Here is a 21071-nt window from a genome sequence, read left to right as displayed (position 1 = left end):
CACCCCGCCGCTAATGCAGTCCGACGGGACGGGTATTGTTTCTCCCGCCTCTAATGTAGCCTAAAACGTTTATTAAACGTTTCCACTCAGCCGAGTGAGCCGGAGTGCCGGGGGATGGAGGCCGCGAAGCCGCGCATGCTTAATGCGGGCATGCTGGCACCGTGTTCCTCAGCTCCAAGCAGATGTGGGCTACATCACCAGCAAACACGTAAAGGCTACCAAGTAAACATAAAACGTAACGTTACCACTAGAGAGGTTCCAAAATGACGTGCAAAACGAACTGAAGCTTGTACATCTAAGCTTAGAAATGCGGGTCTGGCTGCACTGTATACTAGTAGGTAAGTTCCAAGCAGATGCCAGGCGGGGCATTCAATGAGAAAATGGCACCACGAAGTAACCCGTCATTCACAAACAGTCGCATCTATTCTCATCGCCATGAACTGTCCTTATGTTGACGTACACATGCTGCACATGTTCAATGAAGACGTGCTAAATACGAAAGAACAGAAAAGAAAGAGCACCGTTCACCAGAACACATAGAACACGGTTCGCTAGAACACACAGAACACGGCTCAAGAGAACACATAGAACACGGTTCGCCAGAACACGTACATAGAGCACGGTTCGATAGGACACCAAGAACACATGTACAGTTCGACATAACACATAAAACGCGGTTCGAGAGAACACATAGAACACGGTTCGACAGATCAGATAGAACATGATTCGGTAGACTACATAGAACACGGTTGGCCGCTTTGATCGAAGCTCTCATTGATAGCTGAGTTTCAGACGTGCGCTGATCGCAGAGATGGCCTAGATCATAAAACGAAGGCTGGGTTCTACATGTATCTACGATTAGAAAAATAACAGACACGAGGAAATGAGCCTTATTTCCGCGTGTTCAGATTTAAAAGACTAAGAAAGATAAAGGATGACACAAACTAATGGTGCCGAAGAACTGATAGGACAGAGATGGGAGAATTATTACAATGCATTAAGATTTTCTGTTAAGAAATGTCTAGTCCGTCATAAAAGTCCAATTTCTTGTTCCAACGGCCAAGGAAGAGGACAATTAATTCTTGTTCTGGACATCTCTGGCTCAGTGAAAAGCTCTTTAACAAAAATGTTACCACAGCAAAAGGGATCATTAAGTATCCATGTAGTGAGTGAGCAAGTAGGTGAGTGAGTTAGTGGGTCAGTAGATGAGTGGGTGGGTCAGAGAGTGGAAGAGTAATAGTGTTATGGAATGAGCGTGCGTGGGTGAGTGCGTACATGAGGGAAAATGGGTGACTGACTGAGTGAGTGAGTGAGTGCGTACGTGAGTGATTGAGTGGGTGGGTGAGCGAGTGAGTGTGTGTGTGTGTGTGTGAGTGTGTGTGTGTGTGTGTGTGTGTGTGTGTGTGTGTGTGTGTGTGTGTGTGTGTGTGTATGTTTATGTGTGAATGAGTAAGTAAGTGTTGATAAAAGACAGATTTTAAAGATGGATGAGCCTTTCCGTCTGCATCTCAGAAGAACACATGTATGCCAGCAGAAAACTTGGAACAGCTCCTGCCTGGTCACAGAGAGCGCAGATGTAACTTTTAGTTCGCCGATCTCGCGGCAGTTTGATTGACGTGGGAGCAGACGACACCTGACCCGCGGAACCTGACATCCCGCCCTTCGGGTGACAGGCCGGCCAAGACGGACGGACAGACCCACCGCCGCGCCACGATGTCTGGACGGGCATCAGCCGTCCACCCCACCTGTCAATCACCCGGCTCGTGGAGAAAGGAGATAGGGGGCCGGGCCGGGCGTGACGAATGGCTCGGCGTGTTGTTTGTGCAGCGGCTGACCGTAGTCAGGAGGGAGGGGCGGCTGATCTCGGCGCGGCGGGGCGACAGGGCGCCCGGGGACCGTGACTGTGTCCAACGCGGTTTCCCGCGCTCCCATCAGCCGGAATGCCAACATTTGGGTTACGGTGGAGAAAAGTTTGCCAACACGGACACGCCTTGGCTTTAGTATCCGTCCTCGTCTCCGAAAGGTCTCATCTTCTTTCTGTCCATGAAGTTCGTGACATTAAGGAAATACGCCTCTTTTATCATCCCTTTCTTACTTCACACCGGTTTGCTTCCTGCCCTCAAAAATTTCTTCTATGTTGCTGTGCTACTTTATTTAGATTTTGGCTTGTCTTCGTTCTTCGTCTTTCTGCTTTACAAATCATGCCCAGTGTGATAAAGTTGAGCAGAGTAACCCCTCTGCAACTCTTTTACTTAAGTATCGCTTTGTGCATGACCTGGCAAATTACTAACCCAGCATGGGATGCTTCCAGCCTTTTTATCTCATTTCAAAGAGGCAAAAATAAGTCGAAGTGGGGTATTTCCGTGTCGGCAGCGCGCCCAAGTCCCGCCGACACCGCGCCCGAACCCTGCCCGGGCTGGAACACGATCTAACCAGACCAACACCGTGACCAATCCCGGCAGCCCTTGCGTCTGTCGGGGTTAGCAACCGCCATAAATTCTTGTCAATAAAAACGCGATCTTGTCGGAACTTCCAAATCCTTTCCCTCGTCAAGACAACACAACATAAAACCTACCAAAAAAGAAATCTGAATTTTATAACATAACCTGCCCATAATAGTACATGGATTAACACTACTCTAGACCCATTTCGGTAGTAATATTAGGCTTTGAGACCTACACCTATTACGTGCACTAGAAAGGACGATAGCTTGGGTCTTGCAACAAGCGCTTCTGATGTAGTCTATGCTATACTGTGTTATTTGATAAACGCTTGCTCCCAAACTTGTCAGCCACCAAACTGGCTAAGATGGCACTTAGCTAAAGAGCCTATAGTTTGTAAGCGATCGAAGAAAAAGGACCTGTATATTTGTACAATAGTGGCGAAGATCACCTTTCTACCTGATAATAGACGTTATACTAAGAGACGCCGGAGAATAGTGTATGAGTATGAGTGCGCGAGAGGCACAGGTTCAAGGCCATGGATGCCCGTGACGGACACCGGGGCACGCCCAGGGGTCGCCGGGAGGGCGGCGGGGCAGGGAGATGACTGGGTTACCATAATGTTGTCCTGATCTCATCTGGAGTGTTTCGATGGCGGGGGTCAGGTGTTGGGGAGGCATGACTGAGGACAGAGATGGTCAGAGATAGGCTGACGGGTATGGTTCTGATATACGGTGGAAGGATTGAATAAAAGGTAGAAAGAGGAGAAAGTTTAAGGTGGATGCTAACAATTCTCCTACACAAATCCGAACCCGCGTCTTCAGAACTCTGCTTAGGTCGTAATCCAAGGAGGTTAATGACGCGAGTTCAGCTCTGTATAGGAGAATGATACTAACAGTATCTATGACTGGGCCATAATCTGCGGTAAAAAAAGGCAGAGACGTACAAACTGACGGACGCCATGACAAAGATACAACTGCCAATCGTACGCGTGTTCGTGTGACTATAACTTCTTGATTATCCTTTAATACGTTTACAAGTGAAACTTGGCGCTTATGGACTAGAGTTTTTATTCCTATTGTATTGCACAAGCTGCATATCCTGGCAGATTTATTTGATCCACTCACTCTGGACCCCACATTCTTATCCAGGAGTGTAGTGGATTCTTTAGATTCTGAGTCAACAAACCTAGCCACTAGGCCACCGTGCCACCAAACATTAAGAACATTTCAATAACATGTCAATCGGGGTTATAATCCTATAAAATCCCAACGTCTTGGAAGACTTCTTTAAGAACACGCCCCGTCTTGGAAAACTTCTTAAGAACACGCCACTGTCTCAAGATGAAGGATTTAAGACCGGGAGGTCTGGCGAGTTTTTGTGGTTAAGCACAGCCACCTGTTTTCCAGCCCCCCGCGGTCACCGTGCCTGTCAAGTCCGCCTCGCCATGATGTAGCGTAACGACGCCCACCTCTCCGTGTACCGAAGCGATAGGGGGTCGGGGCACGCCGGAACGAATCGGGGGCTTCCCGGCCGGCGGCGACATCAAAGCGTCGGGTCGAGGGTCAAGCCGGGGCTAGACGGGCGAAAGGTGAGGCCGACCGATACCGGTCGGCCCGTCTGGGAGCCGCCCCGGAGTGGACTTTAATCTGTTTTATACTTCCAACAGTTCGGGGCGACGCTGATCTTAGCGGTTTCACAGAGTGGTCGGCACGAGTTTAACGCCACGTAAAGAGAAAAGTCTCTGGCCTTCGACACGCGTTTTTGAATGTAGTTTGTGGCACCGAGCCAAGTCCTGACTTACAACACGGGTAAGACCGAAAACTTGAGAGAAGCACTTAGCTGACCAGAAAGAAAGGAAACCTAAGAAAGAACAAGAGCGGGCTGTACAGAAGGACGCTGCAAAAGTAATATAGAACCCATTTCACTGCAAAGATGTCCTGACAACTTTCAGACCTGGAAAAACTTTTTCAAGGCCAACTCTTAAGTATGGAGACTTGTTTGATATATCTTAAACATAATCCCCCCCCCCCTAAAAAAAGAAAACGAAAAGCAAGTGTAGATTACCTAACACAGATTGTTTTCGATTTGTTTTTTTTAATCATAGTTAAAGCGACGTACTAAATATTCACTTCATTTGTGTTTGTTGACGTGAATGGATTTTGCCTGTTGCCAGATTTCAAAGTTATGCCAGTACACTTTCGTAAAACAGACACCTGAAGAACATGTGAGCACTTGCTGATGACAGCTACAGTCGGATTTTATGGTTACATAAAGCATAGTCTCTGGAACCACCTCAAGTTGATCCACATCACAGCAAAACAATATGGATTCATAGATGGCAACAGTGTTGGGAATGATGCGATTGTCAAAAGCGACAAGACTTGAAAAGTACGCAAAAACAAACAGGCTTACCAAGCCTTTCAGTTTCAGACGACAGTTGATAAGCCCTACCCATAATCCCCCGGGGCCGATAGAGTGCACCAGAACGTGTCACGGGCGCTTAGCACCGCAGCCAAACGATTGTCGGTGTTGAAAACTCCGCCCGATACGGACATCTCTATAAAAACAAACCGTAAAAGCCCGAGCAGAGCCTGGGGGACTTGTCCAGCCGACAGCTGTGAGGAGTCTGGGGTGGAGGTTAAGTGTTTCACACGGTACGGTCCTCGGGGATACACAGAGTAGACATTGGCCACTTTCAATATATGGCAAGAACAAGAACATACACAGGAAGTATTGTTGAAAATTCAGTGTCCGCTCTCTCCTTCTCTCTCTCTCTCTCTCTCTCTCTCTCTCTCTCTCTCTCTCTCCCTCTCTCTCTCTCAGTAGAAATAAGACACACTAACCATTTTTTCAGTCTAAATCTGTTTAAGTTCAAGTTAAGAAACGAAAGGCACATGCACAGATAGATTTGTCAACTTCGTCCTGTCCATTCTTGAAAATCATACCAAAGAAATGGGTGGCATTCCAGTAAGGTTTGGTGGGTCTTTTTTGTTGTTTTTAAGTCATGTGTATGTTGGACTGACGACAGACGGAATTCTACACCAGCTTTTGAAATCTTTGAAAGCTAAAAAGGCCCCTGAGGTACACAAACAAGCGCTACATGCAGCCTGCAAGCGATGACTACGGAAGAACCAAATCCGCACAAGGTGCTAAAGAATCCCATTTCTCACCACTTCCTCGCTATCAAAATAAACACAGCCCAACATTCGCCCCCAGGCGATACGAAAGATGTCGAGCACTTGACCTTCGCCGGCCGCCAGCTGATAAAATAAACCAAGTTCACTGCCGCTGGGATAAGCTCTGGCGAGGGACGTGTTAACAGACTTGTCCTCGTGTTCACTTACAACGGCGTTTTTCAAAACATGCATTAAATGGGCAACAAGTTAAACAACCTTTCTCTGAACATGCTCAACTCTTTGGGGCACAGCTTTCACCTACAGAACGCCTCCATTATGGCGTGCACATGTACGTAGGGCGAAAAGGTTTGGTTTTACACAGTCACTTAAATGTGCTTATTTATTATCTTTGTTTAAAGTGATATCGTTTCTAAGCTATGACATTGCAAAAGGTCCAATGTCTGGAACATAGCGAAATGATACTCTCTGTCTCTTCCCATTTTGTTTTAACAGTTGTGGCTACAAAGAAGTCTCATGTAGAGCTGACTCTAGAAAAAGCGAGGATCTCGAAAAACAAAACCAGCTACTTTGGAACACTGTTTTGACGACAACAGTGCCTGATACTAGCGTTGTAATGATGTTATGTAGCCATTCCGACCCCCTAGGATCACACTTGTTCACGTGGCGGGGGTGGTGGTGGGGGGAGGGGGTGGCGGGGGGCGTAGCGTCCCGCCAAGCCACCACCTGTTGTGTTGAAAACGAACGCCGGTATGATACCCGACCTCCTCTAGCACAACAGACATGCTGTCGTGCTGAGACCGCGGTGTTTTGTCTTCCAGTAACACCATACGGGTGTCGTGTATCACATCCACATCCTAAAGTCATTTCAACACAACCTTGCCAATAATTAGACGGTATCGAGGTAAGGTAATGATGCTGCCAACTTTCTTCAAGACAGTTTAAGAAACGAACAAGTGATACAAGATACCCGAGTTAATTAAAGCGAAGACACTACGTTTGTAGAGAACGTTGATTTTTGTCAAAAAGTAAACTATACATGAACAGCTTAGAATCACAAAACTCGTACCGTTCCAACTAACCAACCAACCAACAAACCAACCAACCAAACAACCAACCAAACAACCAACCAATGCTGATAAAAACAACCCTTTCTTCGCATACACAACTACACGATTCCGACCAAGACCTGTTCTTTTAAACCCTGCAGGTGCTCACACACATCCACCGGTACCAACACTCCCTGCCGCTCCAACAATCACTCTACCCGCCTCACCCGTCCCTCCTCTCTGTCCACCGTGCAGGCTCTATCACAACAAACCAGCGCCCATGCTGCGAGCCGGAGCGAAGTTTTACCAGCCTTTAACCAGCACGATAACGGACCATTATGTCCGTGTGCGTGTAATAACAGCAGGGCTAGGTTTGCTGCGGCGAGCCTGAAAGAGACGCCCGCTGCGCAGGTAAGAGTGCCATTACACACCGTGGAATTAGTAAGCGATAACTTCTTTATGTAGGCGCACACGCATGCTGGGGAGTGTATAATGGCTGGGCTCGCCTCTCTGAACACGGCACCACGCTGTAAGTGTTTATCCCATAACGCTACATGCGTCCGCCGCCGTAAAATACACACAGGTAGCACCTGTTTCTTCTTCCCAACTTCTTCTTAAATCATCAGAAAAGAAACGTATTACGACTGTCGGTGTGTAGCAAATAAGGACATATAAGACAACATAGTAGATAAGAAAATCCCAAGAACTGAATGATAAATATTATCAAACGATGCATTTACCCCCAGTTTGCAAGGTGTGTTTCCAAATTAAACTTTACCCTGTTTCCATAGAATGCTATTCGATCGTTCCATGGAACATTCTATAGAAGGTAACTTCTATTTTAAAGTTGCTACGTACGGCAATAGATCTAGAGTCTTGGATAGAGTCTTGATGATTTATCCACCTGTCTCAAAACCTTGATTTATGTGAAGAGGGCATTTTTGACAAGACCTTCGTGCCCAGTTAACTTTAGGACAACCTTACATAAGATAACGGCGGCCTTACCCACACAGAGTGTGCGAGAGTGAGTGTTCTGTGTTTCCTTATTCGTTGCCGACAGACCCGCGGCAGACGGTGTACACGCAAAGTTAACTTACCTTGAGCCGTCTGTCTACCCAGGTTGCCCCCCTCCCCATCCAACCCATCAATCTCCATTGGAAAAGCTATTAACCAAAGCCTTGTAGGTCTCCTCAGAATCCGCGGGAAGAAGGGCCCGACCGAGACCAGGACTCCCGCCAAATTGCTCCCCCCGTCCCAGAAGACTGGCCCGAAATTACCGTCATATTGCTGGGAAGATGAGCCGATCGATCAAGCCTTGAAGTTCGGTCCGTTCCTCCCGCCGAGCAATCTGTCTTGCGCATTTGTGATTCTTTTTTAACTTAGTCACCGAGGGGAAGAAAATGGAGTCAAATGACGTTTTCCTGGTTGATTTACCGCCCTGCCTGAGCACTACAGCAAATGTCGTGTCGCTAGCTTACCCCGCGGAAAGAAGCTGTGCACTGGAGTTGCTTATCTAAAGCTTCAACTTAGTTGCTGCCCAATGCTCCATACCGCGCGTTGGGACCATCGGACCGTGGGTTAACTGCTGCATTAAGTGTAGAGGGCCGTGTAAGCCGTGCGGCACGAATACTTTCATGTTTTCCTTTCGGCTAAACCAGAAAGTGTTGCAGTGCGGCGTGGGGGCATAAATCTAAAGGCGCTGCTGTGTAAAATGTAATCCGGGAAAGACTTCCACTTGCAAGACCACCAACTTTCCGTTCCCTGGCTTAAACCATGGAAGCTTTCCTTGGCTTATTCAAGATTTGTGTGTAAGATCTGTGTGAAGAACATGAGAGAAATAAAATGATCAAAAGAGTTTCTCTTACCTGTATGACCCTCATGTTCAGTCCCGTCTCTTGCGCCAACTGTTCACGTATGTGCCTTGTGGGTTTGGGTGTGGCTGCGAAAGCTGCCTTTAAAGTTTCCAATTGTTTTGCCTTTATGGTAGTTCTGGGGCCTCGGCGCTTGGCCCCGAGTGTGTTTTCGTTATTTCCCCCGCTGACGCCATCTTTGCTGGTGGCGCTGCCAGCCTCGTTGTCGGACGAGTTTCCCGAACTCACGGTGTCACGTGAGTCTCGCGCCGTCTCGCGTTCCTTCTCGTCTCGCGGTGCCGAGGACGGGGAGGTTGGCGAGGCGGGGTTGGGGGTGTTCAGGCTAACGTTTTCCCTGGAGTCTGCAGCCGCTTCCCGCATGGGTTCTCGTGCAGGGGCCACTGCCGGCGTCGCTGCGGGGGGAGGCGCGGGGGCCCCCGTCAGGCTGTCGTCCGTCTCCTCAGGGCCCGTAAGTCCCAGCTCCGCTTCGACGTCGCTACCCCTGTCTGCTGCAAAGAAATGAGAATAGGGAAATCGTTAATGTCTTGCGCAACTGTTTTACTTGCTACGTTCCCGAAGCAAAAAATAATAATCTCCAAGACCTATGGTCGGCAAGGTAGCATCGATGGGCAAAGCAATATCCAACTGGCCATGGATACTGTCTTGCTACTGGTAGATCTGCTTAGAGATTAGTAAGAGAGCAATATCTTTCAGCCACCTGCTCCTGTCGGTTTAAAAATGAAATGAAATCAAAATTGCTACCACAAAGCTATTGCTGAATTTTGTAACATAGGCTTCTCAACTACGGTGTTGCCTGCTATGAATTAAAAGAAAGCTCATATTGCCTGCTATACAAATTACAAGAAAACTCCTTTTCCGAAAGACGAAAAAATATCATCTTATAACACACACTGGGGAGCACCAAATAAACTTGACCTTAAATAGCTCTATCCCCCTTCTTAAACCGATGTCTAAGGTACCGTGACTTGGGAGGAAGCGGACTTGACGATCCACCTCGACTCGCAATTTCTTAGTCCAGTGATTTTGATAAGACTACACGAAGCTATTTATAAGTCGAACATCGCGTTCGGGTTCGGTGCGACTCGCCTTTTGAAGAGCACGGATATTGACCTATGAGATAATGACTTCAGATCAAACATGATTTATTATAGAACGTCGGAGATTTTTTCGGACACCTTCGCCTTCTGAGCCTTGTTTTTTCCCTGAATTCTTTTATGACTTATGAATAACTTCATTTGTGTTGAAAGCCAATCTCTGAGATATAGACAGTTTAATACTTGAATTATTTGTCCAGTGTCTTACAATGGTACTGTGACAATTTGTGTACAGGTCAAGTAATGTACACATATGATGATTGATAGGTAAAAGGCTTTCAAAACTGAATATCAAAGAACTTTTAAGATATATGTCGAGTGTGCTTGGAAACGCGTATGCAAACCCAGCCTTAGTTACAACTCGCGGCGTATAACGCACGTGTTGAATAACATCGGGCAAAAATCGATGCCAAACAGATGTAGTGCCGCGATAATTAAATTCCTTCTTGCCTGATCCAATAAAATGAACAAGAGAGGCATTAATGCGACCGTGCAAGCTAAGTGACGGCGTTTGGCGCTAAGCTGTGTGTGTGCGAGCGACTTAGGTGGGACAAAAAGCATTCCGTCTCGCTCAAAAATCATGAATATTCTCAAATATAACACCAACGGCTCGTGCGATTTAGAAAATATTAAGTTAAGTTAAAGCACCTCCAACCAATTATGGTTTCAGATATTTGATAAGAAGAGCCCACGATCAAGTGGTTAGCAATTCTGATTTTGGACCACAGGGTTGGGAGTTCGAATCCTGCGCTACTGGAAATGGCTGAAGTTGTCAGGACACTCAGTGGTTTAACCAACCAAAATGGTGGATATGACGTCACATAATTCTCCTTTTCTTTCCTTTCCGGGGTACCATTACGTACGTATACCATCAGTCTAGAATACTAGTATCCATTGTTCCTTACATTTTCATTAACGTTATAATACGCTTTACAAAGCAATTAGTTACCCAAATATTTTCTACAATATTCATCTTATCAAGTCTCCTGCTATCTACTGAATTCCTTATCAGTTAATTTGTACGCGTCACATCGTTGGGGTTTTAAGTACCATATAACCATTTATGTGCATTTCATGTAAGTCTGTTATCTTAATGACCATACCTCGTGCAAGTAAATTTACGGACAACTCAACAAAAACGGTAAATAACAGTCACATATAAAGCATCTACTGATGATTAACTTCCAGATATAGAAATCACTGTCGATATAGGTTCTGATGGACGATATAGAATATCATATCATATCACCATGATAACGTACAAAAAATGTCTTTTTTTCAATTATGTATTTTGGTTTATATTCAGATAGGTTCTGATCACTGACTAAATATTTTGCGATGGACGATATAGAACATTATATACGTATAAAATTGTGCCCTTTCCACAAAACATCTCATATAATTAATATTGGAATATGTTCTGATCACTGCCTACTTGTTTGAGATGAACGATATAGAACATCATATCATATTACCTAACCATGATAATCTACAAAAATATGTATTTTTCAATTATCTCCAATGGTTAGTATTGAAATATGCTCTAATCTGTGTTCACTGCCGACATATTTTGGGTTGGACGACAAAGAACACCATGTCATATATCCTAACCTTGATAATATACAAAAATTCAATTATGTCTTATGGCAATAATATATATACGGTAATAATATATATATATATATATAAAGAATATGTTATTATATGTACTGATCGATGCAAAACATATTTTGAGATGGACGATATATCACCATGATAATGTACCAAAATATGTCTTTTTTCAATTATCTCCTCTGGTTGATATTGGAATATATTCTAGAAAAATCATTTCTTCAATTATTACTTATGATCACTACCGATACATTTTTTGAGGTTGACGACAAAGACCATCATGTCATATTACCTACCCATGATAATGTCCAAAAAATATGTCTCTTTTTTTCAATTATCTCTTCTGGTTGATATTAGAATATGTTCTAGAAATATCATTTCTTCAATTATTACTTATGATCACTACCGATATATTTTTTGAGGTTGACGACAAAGACCATCATGTCATATTACCTAACCATGATAATGTCCAAAAAATATGTCTCTTTTTTTTTTCAATTATCTCCCCTGGTTGAGGCCGGCTTTACTCGGCGCCTAGCACCGCCGGCGGGGACAGGAGAGGTCATCGCCGGCTTCCTGGCGGAAAATTATTCCAGCCCGGCGCTTTTGACGGGGAGAGAGAAGAGGGAGAAAAGCCTGCCTTCAAGACAGAAGAGGAACCATTCGTCAGGACTCAAAGACGGCGAGACGGGGCTTCAGCGTGATCCATGCCCCCGCCGCCAGACCGAGACAGTTTTACCGGCAGGGACATTTGCGGAGATTTCGGACCCTACAGTCGCTGTCGGCCGAGACTAAATAAGCTAATAACCACCATATTTCGACTGTGGGGCGGATTAGAGCAGAGAGCTGTCCCTTTCTCCGCGGGTGAATCGCGAGGGGTTAGCCCGGCAGTTTGGACGGGGTTTGCCAGGCGCCAAAGCGACTGTTGGTAAGACCGTGGCCGCATAGTAGTGGCCGCAGGAGGGTTATAAAAACGGGACCACGTCAAGAAGACATTCATCCAAGAGACTAGCCGCTTCTGAAGGCTTTTTCAGTATTAGAAATGAAGAGATTTGGGAAATAGGCTGTCCTTGCTTTTCAATTCATCATGGTATGCCATAAAAACGTCTCAGTTAATGTACCCTATGAGGTTTTGAAATATCAAGCTACCATTGTATCGGTACAACCACCATTTCTACACGTATACTACAAGACTAAGGTAATTGCAAATCAGCATCTCCGAAAAAGGTTATAAAAAAATAAATAAAACGGAACAGGAACGTCATGGTTCTGTGGATTGAGCAATCCTCTGCTAGACCATGGTTGCTTACAACGTCACATGCTCCTGCGCAAGGTAGTTCACCAAGTATCATCCTTCAACCTTGACCGCTCAAAATAGCTTCTAAGTCAGAGCACGATCACCGAGCCGAGCATGTGTTGGAGCTTTCCTATTATTGTCTTTTATTGCAAAGGGGTGTCGATATAGCACGCACAGCACTGTGTAGTTTTAATGAGATTCTTCAGGTTAAAAATGAGACAGTTTTGGTAATCTCTAAGCAGATGATGGGAGGGAAGATTATGATATTCTCTGGCTACCTCGTGTCTGGTAAACAGAGCATTTGAAAACTGTTACGATCCTCCACCGTATCTGCTTGAAAATAATGTCTTTACATCGTGGTGTAGTCCCTTTGGTCCCAATGAAGTACCCATTTACCACTAGACTACGATAGCTCAGCGACCGGACAGCGACCAAAATTGGATTTGTGTGGCACTTGTTTTTATGATTGAAATATGATGCAACATCTGAAAATGTGATTCAAAAGACAACAAAACGCACAAAACGTAAAAAAAGTTCTTCTTTCTTTAAATTACGTTAGTTGAGAAAACTGTCAAATTCTATGGTCGCTCATCAGTCGCAGCGCTCTACACTAGAGGCGATCGCGCTGCGACCTAAATAAATTTTGTGTTAAGTTACCTTTGATTCCATAATTGAAAAATCATGCAAAACGTTAAAGTATGACTGAAAAGAAAAAAAAAGAAATAAAGCGCTTAGAAAATTATTTTTTCTAATTTATGTCAAATTTTTGGTCGCTCCGCGGTCACAGCGCGCTCGCTGCCTGAAGTGAAAAGGGAGTGTCAACCCAGTTAGCGCGTCCCTGCAGGAGACAGTCCCCCGGTTCTACGCTGGCAGCGCCGTCCTCGGAGCGTCACACGCATTCTTCACGCCCGCATCGTGACGACAACTTCCGAACCGTTTGGTCACACGTCTCCCCAGAACAACGGAACGCTCCGCGGAGATCGTACATCAAACCCCGGCTCCACGGAGGTCACGCAGGAAACCCCGGCATCGGATCCGCGGAGTAGTCTCTACCAGACTAACAGCGTCGGCTATAGAGAGAACATTTGCCGGGGGACTTTGGCCATGGAGGATAACATTTCCATCCGCTGAGGGTTGCATATTTGACCCTCTCTCCATAGCCGACTCCCTTCATACAATTGACTCTATTTGGCCAATTTCTACTATTTTCCCAGCGACCCGCAGAGACTGGTGGAGGCTACCGCGGAGCGTGAAGCCGCTGGTGATGGCAATGCCACGGCGCGCCCTTACTGTGGACTGGGCCTAGCCTCTACCAGGCTCCGTCCTATCGTTGGGAAAATAGTAGAAATCAGCCGCGGTACTCCGCTATACAGGGTAGGTCCGCTATACAGTAAGGTTCCATTTCGATGGACGGCAGATTGGACCCTCTCTCCGTAGCTAACTCCCTTGGCACACTATTCACTCTATTAAGCCAATTTCTACTCTTTTCCAGCCATCCCGCGGAGCCTGGTAGAGGCTAGACTGGGCTGTCTTCCTGTGTACATGCGTGAACAAGACAATCCGGGCACATTTCATACTGTCCCAGGAAGGGCTCAACTAATGGTAATGCCATAGAGCGCCCTTACTGTTGACTGGGCTGTCTTCCTGTGTACATGCGTGAACAAGACAATCCGGGCACATTTCATACTGTCCCAGGAAGGGCTCAACTAATGGTAATGCCATAGAGCGCCCTTACTGTGGACTGGGCTGTCTTCCTTTGCACATGCGTGAACAAGACAATCCGGGCACATTTCATACTGTCCCAGGAAGGGCTCAACTAATGGTAATGCCATAGCGCGCCCTTACTGTGGACTGGGCTGTCTTCCTGTGTGCATGCGTGAACAAGACAATCCAGGCACATTTCATACTGTCCCAGGAAGGGCTCAACTAATGGTAATGCCATAGCGCGCCCTTACTGTGGACTGGGCGGTCTACCTGTGTACATGCGTGAACAAGACAATCCAGGCACATTTCATACTGTCCCAGGAAGGGCTCAACTAATGGTAATGCCATAGCGCGCCCTTACTGTGGACTGGGCTGTCTTCCTGTGTGCATGCGTGAACAAGACAATCCAGGCACATTTCACACTGTCCCAGGAAGGGCTCAACTAATGGTAATGCCATAGCGCGCCCTTACTGTGGACTGGGCTGTCTTCCTGTGTGCATGCGTGAACAAGACAATCCAGGCACATTTCACACTGTCCCAGGAAGGGCTCAACTAATGGTAATGCCATAGAGCGCCCTTACTGTGGACTGGGCTGTCTTCCTTTGCACATGCGTGAACAAGACAATCCGGGCACATTTCATACTGTCCCAGGAAGGGCTCAACTAATGGTAATGCCATAGCGCGCCCTTACTGTGGACTGGGCTGTCTTCCTGTGTGCATGCGTGAACAAGACAATCCAGGCACATTTCATACTGTCCCAGGAAGGGCTCAACTAATGGTAATGCCATAGCGCGCCCTTACTGTGGACTGGGCGGTCTACCTGTGTACATGCGTGAACAAGACAATCCAGGCACATTTCATACTGTCCCAGGAAGGGCTCAACTAATGGTAATGCCATAGCGCGCCCTTACTGTGGACTGGGCTGTCTTCCTGTGTGCATGCGTGAACAAGACAATCCAGGCACATTTCACACTGTCCCAGGAAGGGCTCAACTAATGGTAATGCCATAGCGCGCCCTTACTGTGGACTGGGCTGTTCACCCGCCTGCATCCACGGATGGGACATTCCGGAGTCATTTTCCACTGTCCCAATACTGAGAAGAATGGCGCAACTTCTCCTAAATCATGACAATGTGGAGATATGTGTCAAAATCTTATATTTTTTATTGAAACTGACGAATTCATAAACCCTTACGGTGGAACGGGACTGTTTACCTGCCTACATGTGGCGATATGTGTCTAAATCTTTTCACCGAAACTGACGATTTCAAAACCACTATCCTTGGGTATCATAAGAGTGGCATCCTGGAAGTGTCAACAACAAAAAACAAGAAATAGCGTTATTTGTAATCAAGTGGCTCCGATGAAAACTTTGACAGCTATAAGTTGTAAAGTAGCTACACCTTCCTTGCGCTAATTGCTTTTTGGGTATCATTTTACAACATAGAAGCTCTATTAGATTCAAGCACTGAAGAAGTTTCTTTCTGATGACACGTAAAAAACAAGTACGTCGCCAACTTCAAAGTAAGTGCAAAAGTTCCTCCGCTTCGTCAAGATACGGAAAGATTTGGCAGAAGACCTGACGAAGTGCGCCGCTGCGAGACCGGATATTGTTCGCATCACAAACCTGGCAGAACCCGACATCGTCCCGGAGCCGAGCCTGTTAATAAGTAATCCTGGTGTAGTCTATCATTCCAGCCGGGAACCCGAAGCCACCGCGGAAATACCGTTATAAATATGGCGGCATCAACGGTACGAACCGGGGCATCAATCCACAACACGCCGGGATACCAACCAGCTCAGATCAAAGTATTCTTCCCGAGCAAACCGAAGACATCCACTCATCTTCTTGAACAAGTAAGACCAAGTTCACAGTCGAAGACTTTTGGCCGTTACGAACTTGCAAAGGTAGTGGTAAAAGTTTACAAAGATATTTACAACACAAGCAAGCGCATGAATCTACAACACGGCACCATGGCATCGCGCTGATGTAAAATTTGACGCTTTCAGCTGAACTTGACACTCTTGTCACTCCAAGTGTTACTCGGGTAACAAAGCTTACCGAGTCACACAACGAGACACCGACTTCTTGCCTCTAATAGATGGAAACTTTCTTCAAAGCGACACCCTTGACAAAACTCAATAGGAGACATGTACGCTCCAGACTCGTCAATTCTCAACGCGACACCAAGCCGGCCATTCAGAGATCAAACCCGCGTCCGTCATCCGTTCGGAGTGGCCCTGTTGTCGGCGATCCCGGCACTACATTCTCACTGCATTCCCTTTTACAGCCGCCGCGCCGGCTTTGATTCCGCGACGGCGGCGAAAATTGGGCCGTTTTCCCGGGTACAATAACCGGGAATGGAGGCCCATTCAGCACCGAGGACGGGGTAGTTGTAGTTCAACTCAAGGCGAGACGCCCTGAAATTACGGCCCGGCGACTTTCAGCGGGGCGGATCACAGGGGATGTCGGGTTTGATGGGCGATTTTTCAAAGCGGTTCTGGAGAAGGGAAGGGTCCTTGTGATGATGGAGGGGTAGGGTGTCGCCAAGGGGCTATGGAGAGGTCCTCTGTGTAATTAAGAGCGTCTTGAGAAACGGCGCGGTGTGAAACTTGTCGCTTCCTGTTTAGGGGGACTTTCGAGGGTTCAAGATTAAAGTTTAAAGTCACTAGTTTCTAGTCACTAGTTACAGGAGCACTTTTAAAACTACATTATCGTTGCACCAACGTGATACTGATGTTGATTGCCAAATGATTATAATGAAAATGCGTAAGTTGTGTGTGTGTGATAGCTGATTTTTTACTACATGTTTCTTTACTTAAATATGTAATAAAGAGCAAATCAAAAACGTTTCCTGACTGAAAGTTTGCTTCTCATATGCCAAAGTCTTGATTCATAAATCATGAATATGATTAGCATAAACTGTTGTAGTATTGATTTGTTTTCGTTCTCACCATTTATCTATATCCCATTCCTCCTATCATTCAATAGCCACAAGAATAAGCTTTATATGACGCATGTGATTTTTGCTATGTGTTCATTTTCTCTGCAAGTAATGCTTGTACATTTAACGGCTAAAGGAATACCAGTAAGTACATTTCTGAAAACAGGAAGAAACCCTTCCTTTGTAGTAACTGAAGAACGCTGACGTGCCAGACACTAAACATCGCCCTTCTCCCAGCCACGGCCCGTGATCGTTCGGAAGACTGGTCTGTACAAGCCACTTAAACATCCCCTATAGTCATAATGACCAGATCATCGCTGTAAGGGTGGGGAGAGGTCGCGTGATCGATAAACACAGAAACGCTCGCATTACTGCTGAGACCGTCGCTAAAGCATTGTTTATTTATTCACATATATATAACGAGTAAAAGGCAAAAATCACAATTGCTTATATGACGCCTTCTACTCGAGGACATTGATATAAAACAAGAGTAAAACCAAATGACAAAATACATACATAATCACAAAATGGATAAAAGAACAAATTAATGTGAGCAAGACAAGTTGGTGATCTATCAATTTCGAAAATCTACCTGTACAGTTACAGGTAAACCTAGATGTGGAAATATTCTCCTTCTTTGCAAGAATTCCTGCAGAGCTTGTTCTTTAAAACAAACAAATGAAGATTAGGTCTTTTTCACTTCCAAGGCAATACAACTAAGCCCGCGTTTAATTTGTTTCACCGTGAGAGTCCGATTTATGTTGAAGACAGCAGATAGGAACAAAGATAAGGGTAGTGGCTAAAAATGTAGAATTTGTTACCAAAACGCATTGAAAACGTAGGTACCATATATTCTTGTATCTCATTCTGTTTATGGGTGTAAACCGAGACACGTCCACATTTAGAAATCTACATTAAAGATGTGTGCAGTTAAAGATGCTGCCAGAATGCAGATTGAGAAATGACAGTAAAAAATAACATACTTTTCTGCAAAAGACATTACATCTGTATTGCTACCACATGATGTGCATGCTATGAAATATTATCAACTTGAAGTTTGACGTGTTCTTATAAGCTAGCTGCTTACGACAATGCTGCCATACATTCAGATGCGTCTTATCAAAAGGACAGAAAATACACTTCTACACATAATGTTCATTCTCTGTGTACACTTGCAGGGTAGTTATGTTTATTTGATCATAACTCTAAATTGTGAATATCAAACACGCAATTCCAACCAAAATAAAAAATGCTGATTTATGTCAAGATTCGGAAGAAGAAAAGGTAAAACATTCAGCTACATGGCTGCAAATGTGTGTCATGTACTAAACCGTTCCACTCACACATTTATGTGTACAGGTTTTAAGGTGATTTATGACTATGATTACTCATTTTATAGCATGACTCGAAGGTTCTCAATAGCATGAGTCAAAATTGCGTAACGAGTAACTTTCGTTTGATGAAAAATTTTGATTGAAAAGGGAAGAAAACAAACAAAAAGTTTCGAACCTGGCACTCGGGCAAAGGTGATGCTAGGAACAAACATTCACGTTTACACGACGTTAATACGTTTCTGTAGCACCTGTACAGCATTTGTTTGAAGAAACTAACAAACTTAGAGGTTGAAGGACTGTTCAGATGGAGCAGGTCTATCAGACTGTGTTTGTATAGTTACGTTACAACAAACCCCAACACGCGCCATATGTGTAAGAGTGGTGACGAACAAACAAACCAACAAACTTACTAGTTGAATGGCGGTTCTAAAGGAGCAGGTTTATCTGTTATTTTTCTCTCGTAATTATGCTAAAACAAACCTCACTACGCGCCATCTGTGTGTAAGAGTGGTGACGAACAAACAAACCAACAAACTTACAAGTTGGATGACGGTCCTAAAGGAGCAGGTTTATCGTTTTTTCTCTCCTAAGTTACGCTAAAACAAACACAAGCACACGCCACCTGTGTGGAAGAGTTTAGACGAACAAACAGATAAAGGACGGTTCTTATCTATATCGTTTTGTTTTTCTCGTAGTTACGCTAAAACAAACACCAGCACGCGCCATCTGTATGGAAGAGTTTAGGCGACCAAACAAACCAACCAAAAAACTTAAGGCGTGAATAACGTCGTTTTCTCTCCTTGATACGCTAAAACAAACCCGACCACGCGCCATCTGCGCGTAAGAGCCCACACGAACTCGCCGAAGAGGACGCCACACAACTCCAGGCGACACTCCGGTTACCAACCAATCACCCAGTAAAGGACATCCAGGACCACTTAATCACCTCCTCGGGGTTTCCCGACAAATGGCTTTCTTCCTGCTTTGAAGTCGAGCGCACATTTCATCTACATGTATATTAGCGAGGCGACAGTAGTGTCCCTTCCTGTAAGGTGTAATAATAAGACGAGAAGAGTTTGTTCGATAATTTATGACAAAACGCGAGATTTGCTGGCCTACAGCTGACAGACAAAGTCATCACAGGAGAGCTTGTAGATGTTCCTCTCTGTCGATAAAGTCTTAGACTGACTCTGCTCTGTCAATCGTTTGTATCAATGTAAAGGCTTTAGAATGGATGTTGCGAATGAAAATTAGCTGAAATATCAATACATATTGGATGATTTTATTATCATTATCAAAACATGTCGATTTGTCAAGAATGTTTGCAAAAATGTCTGATTAAACTCTAAAACTTGACGTCCATAGCTGTCCCTTTTTTTATTCTCAGGGAGTAAATTGTAAATCGTAGTCGTAAAAACAAAACAACATACCTCGGCTTTTTTGTGTGTGGAATGTAAACTACTGTTTTTATGTATGTTAGGGAACCTATAGGGAGGCTAAAACGGCACAAATATCTTGACCAAACATACATGCTACTATTATGTTTATAACAGCAAGCGTTTGATGTCAATGGATACAAAACATCGAAGGAGGCAAGTATTCGCGTGGCATGCTTGCAATGACGAGGTATTTCAAACAAATACTGTGCCAAATACCGGACATTTAAGTCACCAACATTGCTGTGTATTCCTTTTCACCCCAATTTTGTAAAACACTTCAAGAATGTGATAGTGATTAAGCTGCAAACGTGAATTTTCACGGCAATGTTTACATAACGTCGCTTATATTACATCCTTTTCCTCGGCCCGAATAAGCTCAGTGTTGCAACCGCCGTTTTTTTTTTTAAGATAGTCAAGGAGGAAAGCGAACATATGTGGTAACAACGCCGGCCAATTTAGGTCATCCACACACATATATAATCCCTAAATATCATTTAAAACACTTAACACTTTCCCGGTGCGCTACAATACCATCGCAAACACCATAACATCAAGGGATACTGCAGGAAAGGTATACGCTGACAAATTTCGTTTCCGGAATTCCCGTTCGAACGACAACAACAGAGACATTTTTCGCCAATAAAATTCAATTTTTGTGCCCCAACAGAGGAAGCATCTTCCGTTCTCTATACTCCAGTATCTATGATATATCTGTACGTAATGTGTGCATCGTGATTCGGGTGAGGACCGGTGTGTTTTTGATTGGGTAGTTGGCGTGAGCGGACACGGAAGCCTGGGCGGCTGTCTCGCCACTCGTACTCGTACTGTACCCGGAAAGAAACAAACCAGCCTCGCGCGAGGAAAGCAATTGAGAGACAATTTGGGATACCTACAAGTAAGCGATGTAGAGGAGTATATTGAAGGGTTGGTGGCTGTTTTCGGACTAGAATAAAGGCTTAATTTACGGATGGTTTGCTGGTACATGTTTATACATATAAAATGTGTATGTTCTTCACCCGCACAGACACAAACAAACCTACCTCGCAAGGAATTCAGTAAGACAATTGAGGGACAATTCGGGCTAACTAGAATTAGGATATACACAATAGTATATTGTAGAGTTTAACTATGTAAGTATTGGAGTAACTAA

The 21071-nt window shown here is 44.9% G+C and overlaps 1 protein-coding gene across 2 annotated transcripts in view; it reads right to left on the bottom strand.

Annotated features, from left to right (window-relative positions):
• LOC136429766 (LIM/homeobox protein Lhx5-like) overlaps window positions 1-21071 on the bottom strand; it is a 121015-nt gene that overhangs the window by 70499 nt on the left and 29445 nt on the right. Inside the window, exon 3 of one of the 2 annotated variants that reach the window (XM_066419734.1) lies at window positions 8493-8983. In XM_066419734.1, the coding sequence (XP_066275831.1) occupies window positions 8493-8983 (491 nt within the window). Of the gene's footprint in view, window positions 1-8492; window positions 8987-21071 lie in introns of both variants that reach the window. The other variant, XM_066419732.1, reaches the window with a different exon arrangement.

This window comes from Branchiostoma lanceolatum, chromosome 3, assembly GCF_035083965.1.
Source record: "Branchiostoma lanceolatum isolate klBraLanc5 chromosome 3, klBraLanc5.hap2, whole genome shotgun sequence".
In the NCBI taxonomy this organism is placed as follows: domain Eukaryota; kingdom Metazoa; phylum Chordata; class Leptocardii; order Amphioxiformes; family Branchiostomatidae; genus Branchiostoma; species Branchiostoma lanceolatum.
The sequence above is the reverse complement of the archived record's forward strand: the minus strand, read 5'-3'. Positions and strand labels throughout refer to the sequence as shown.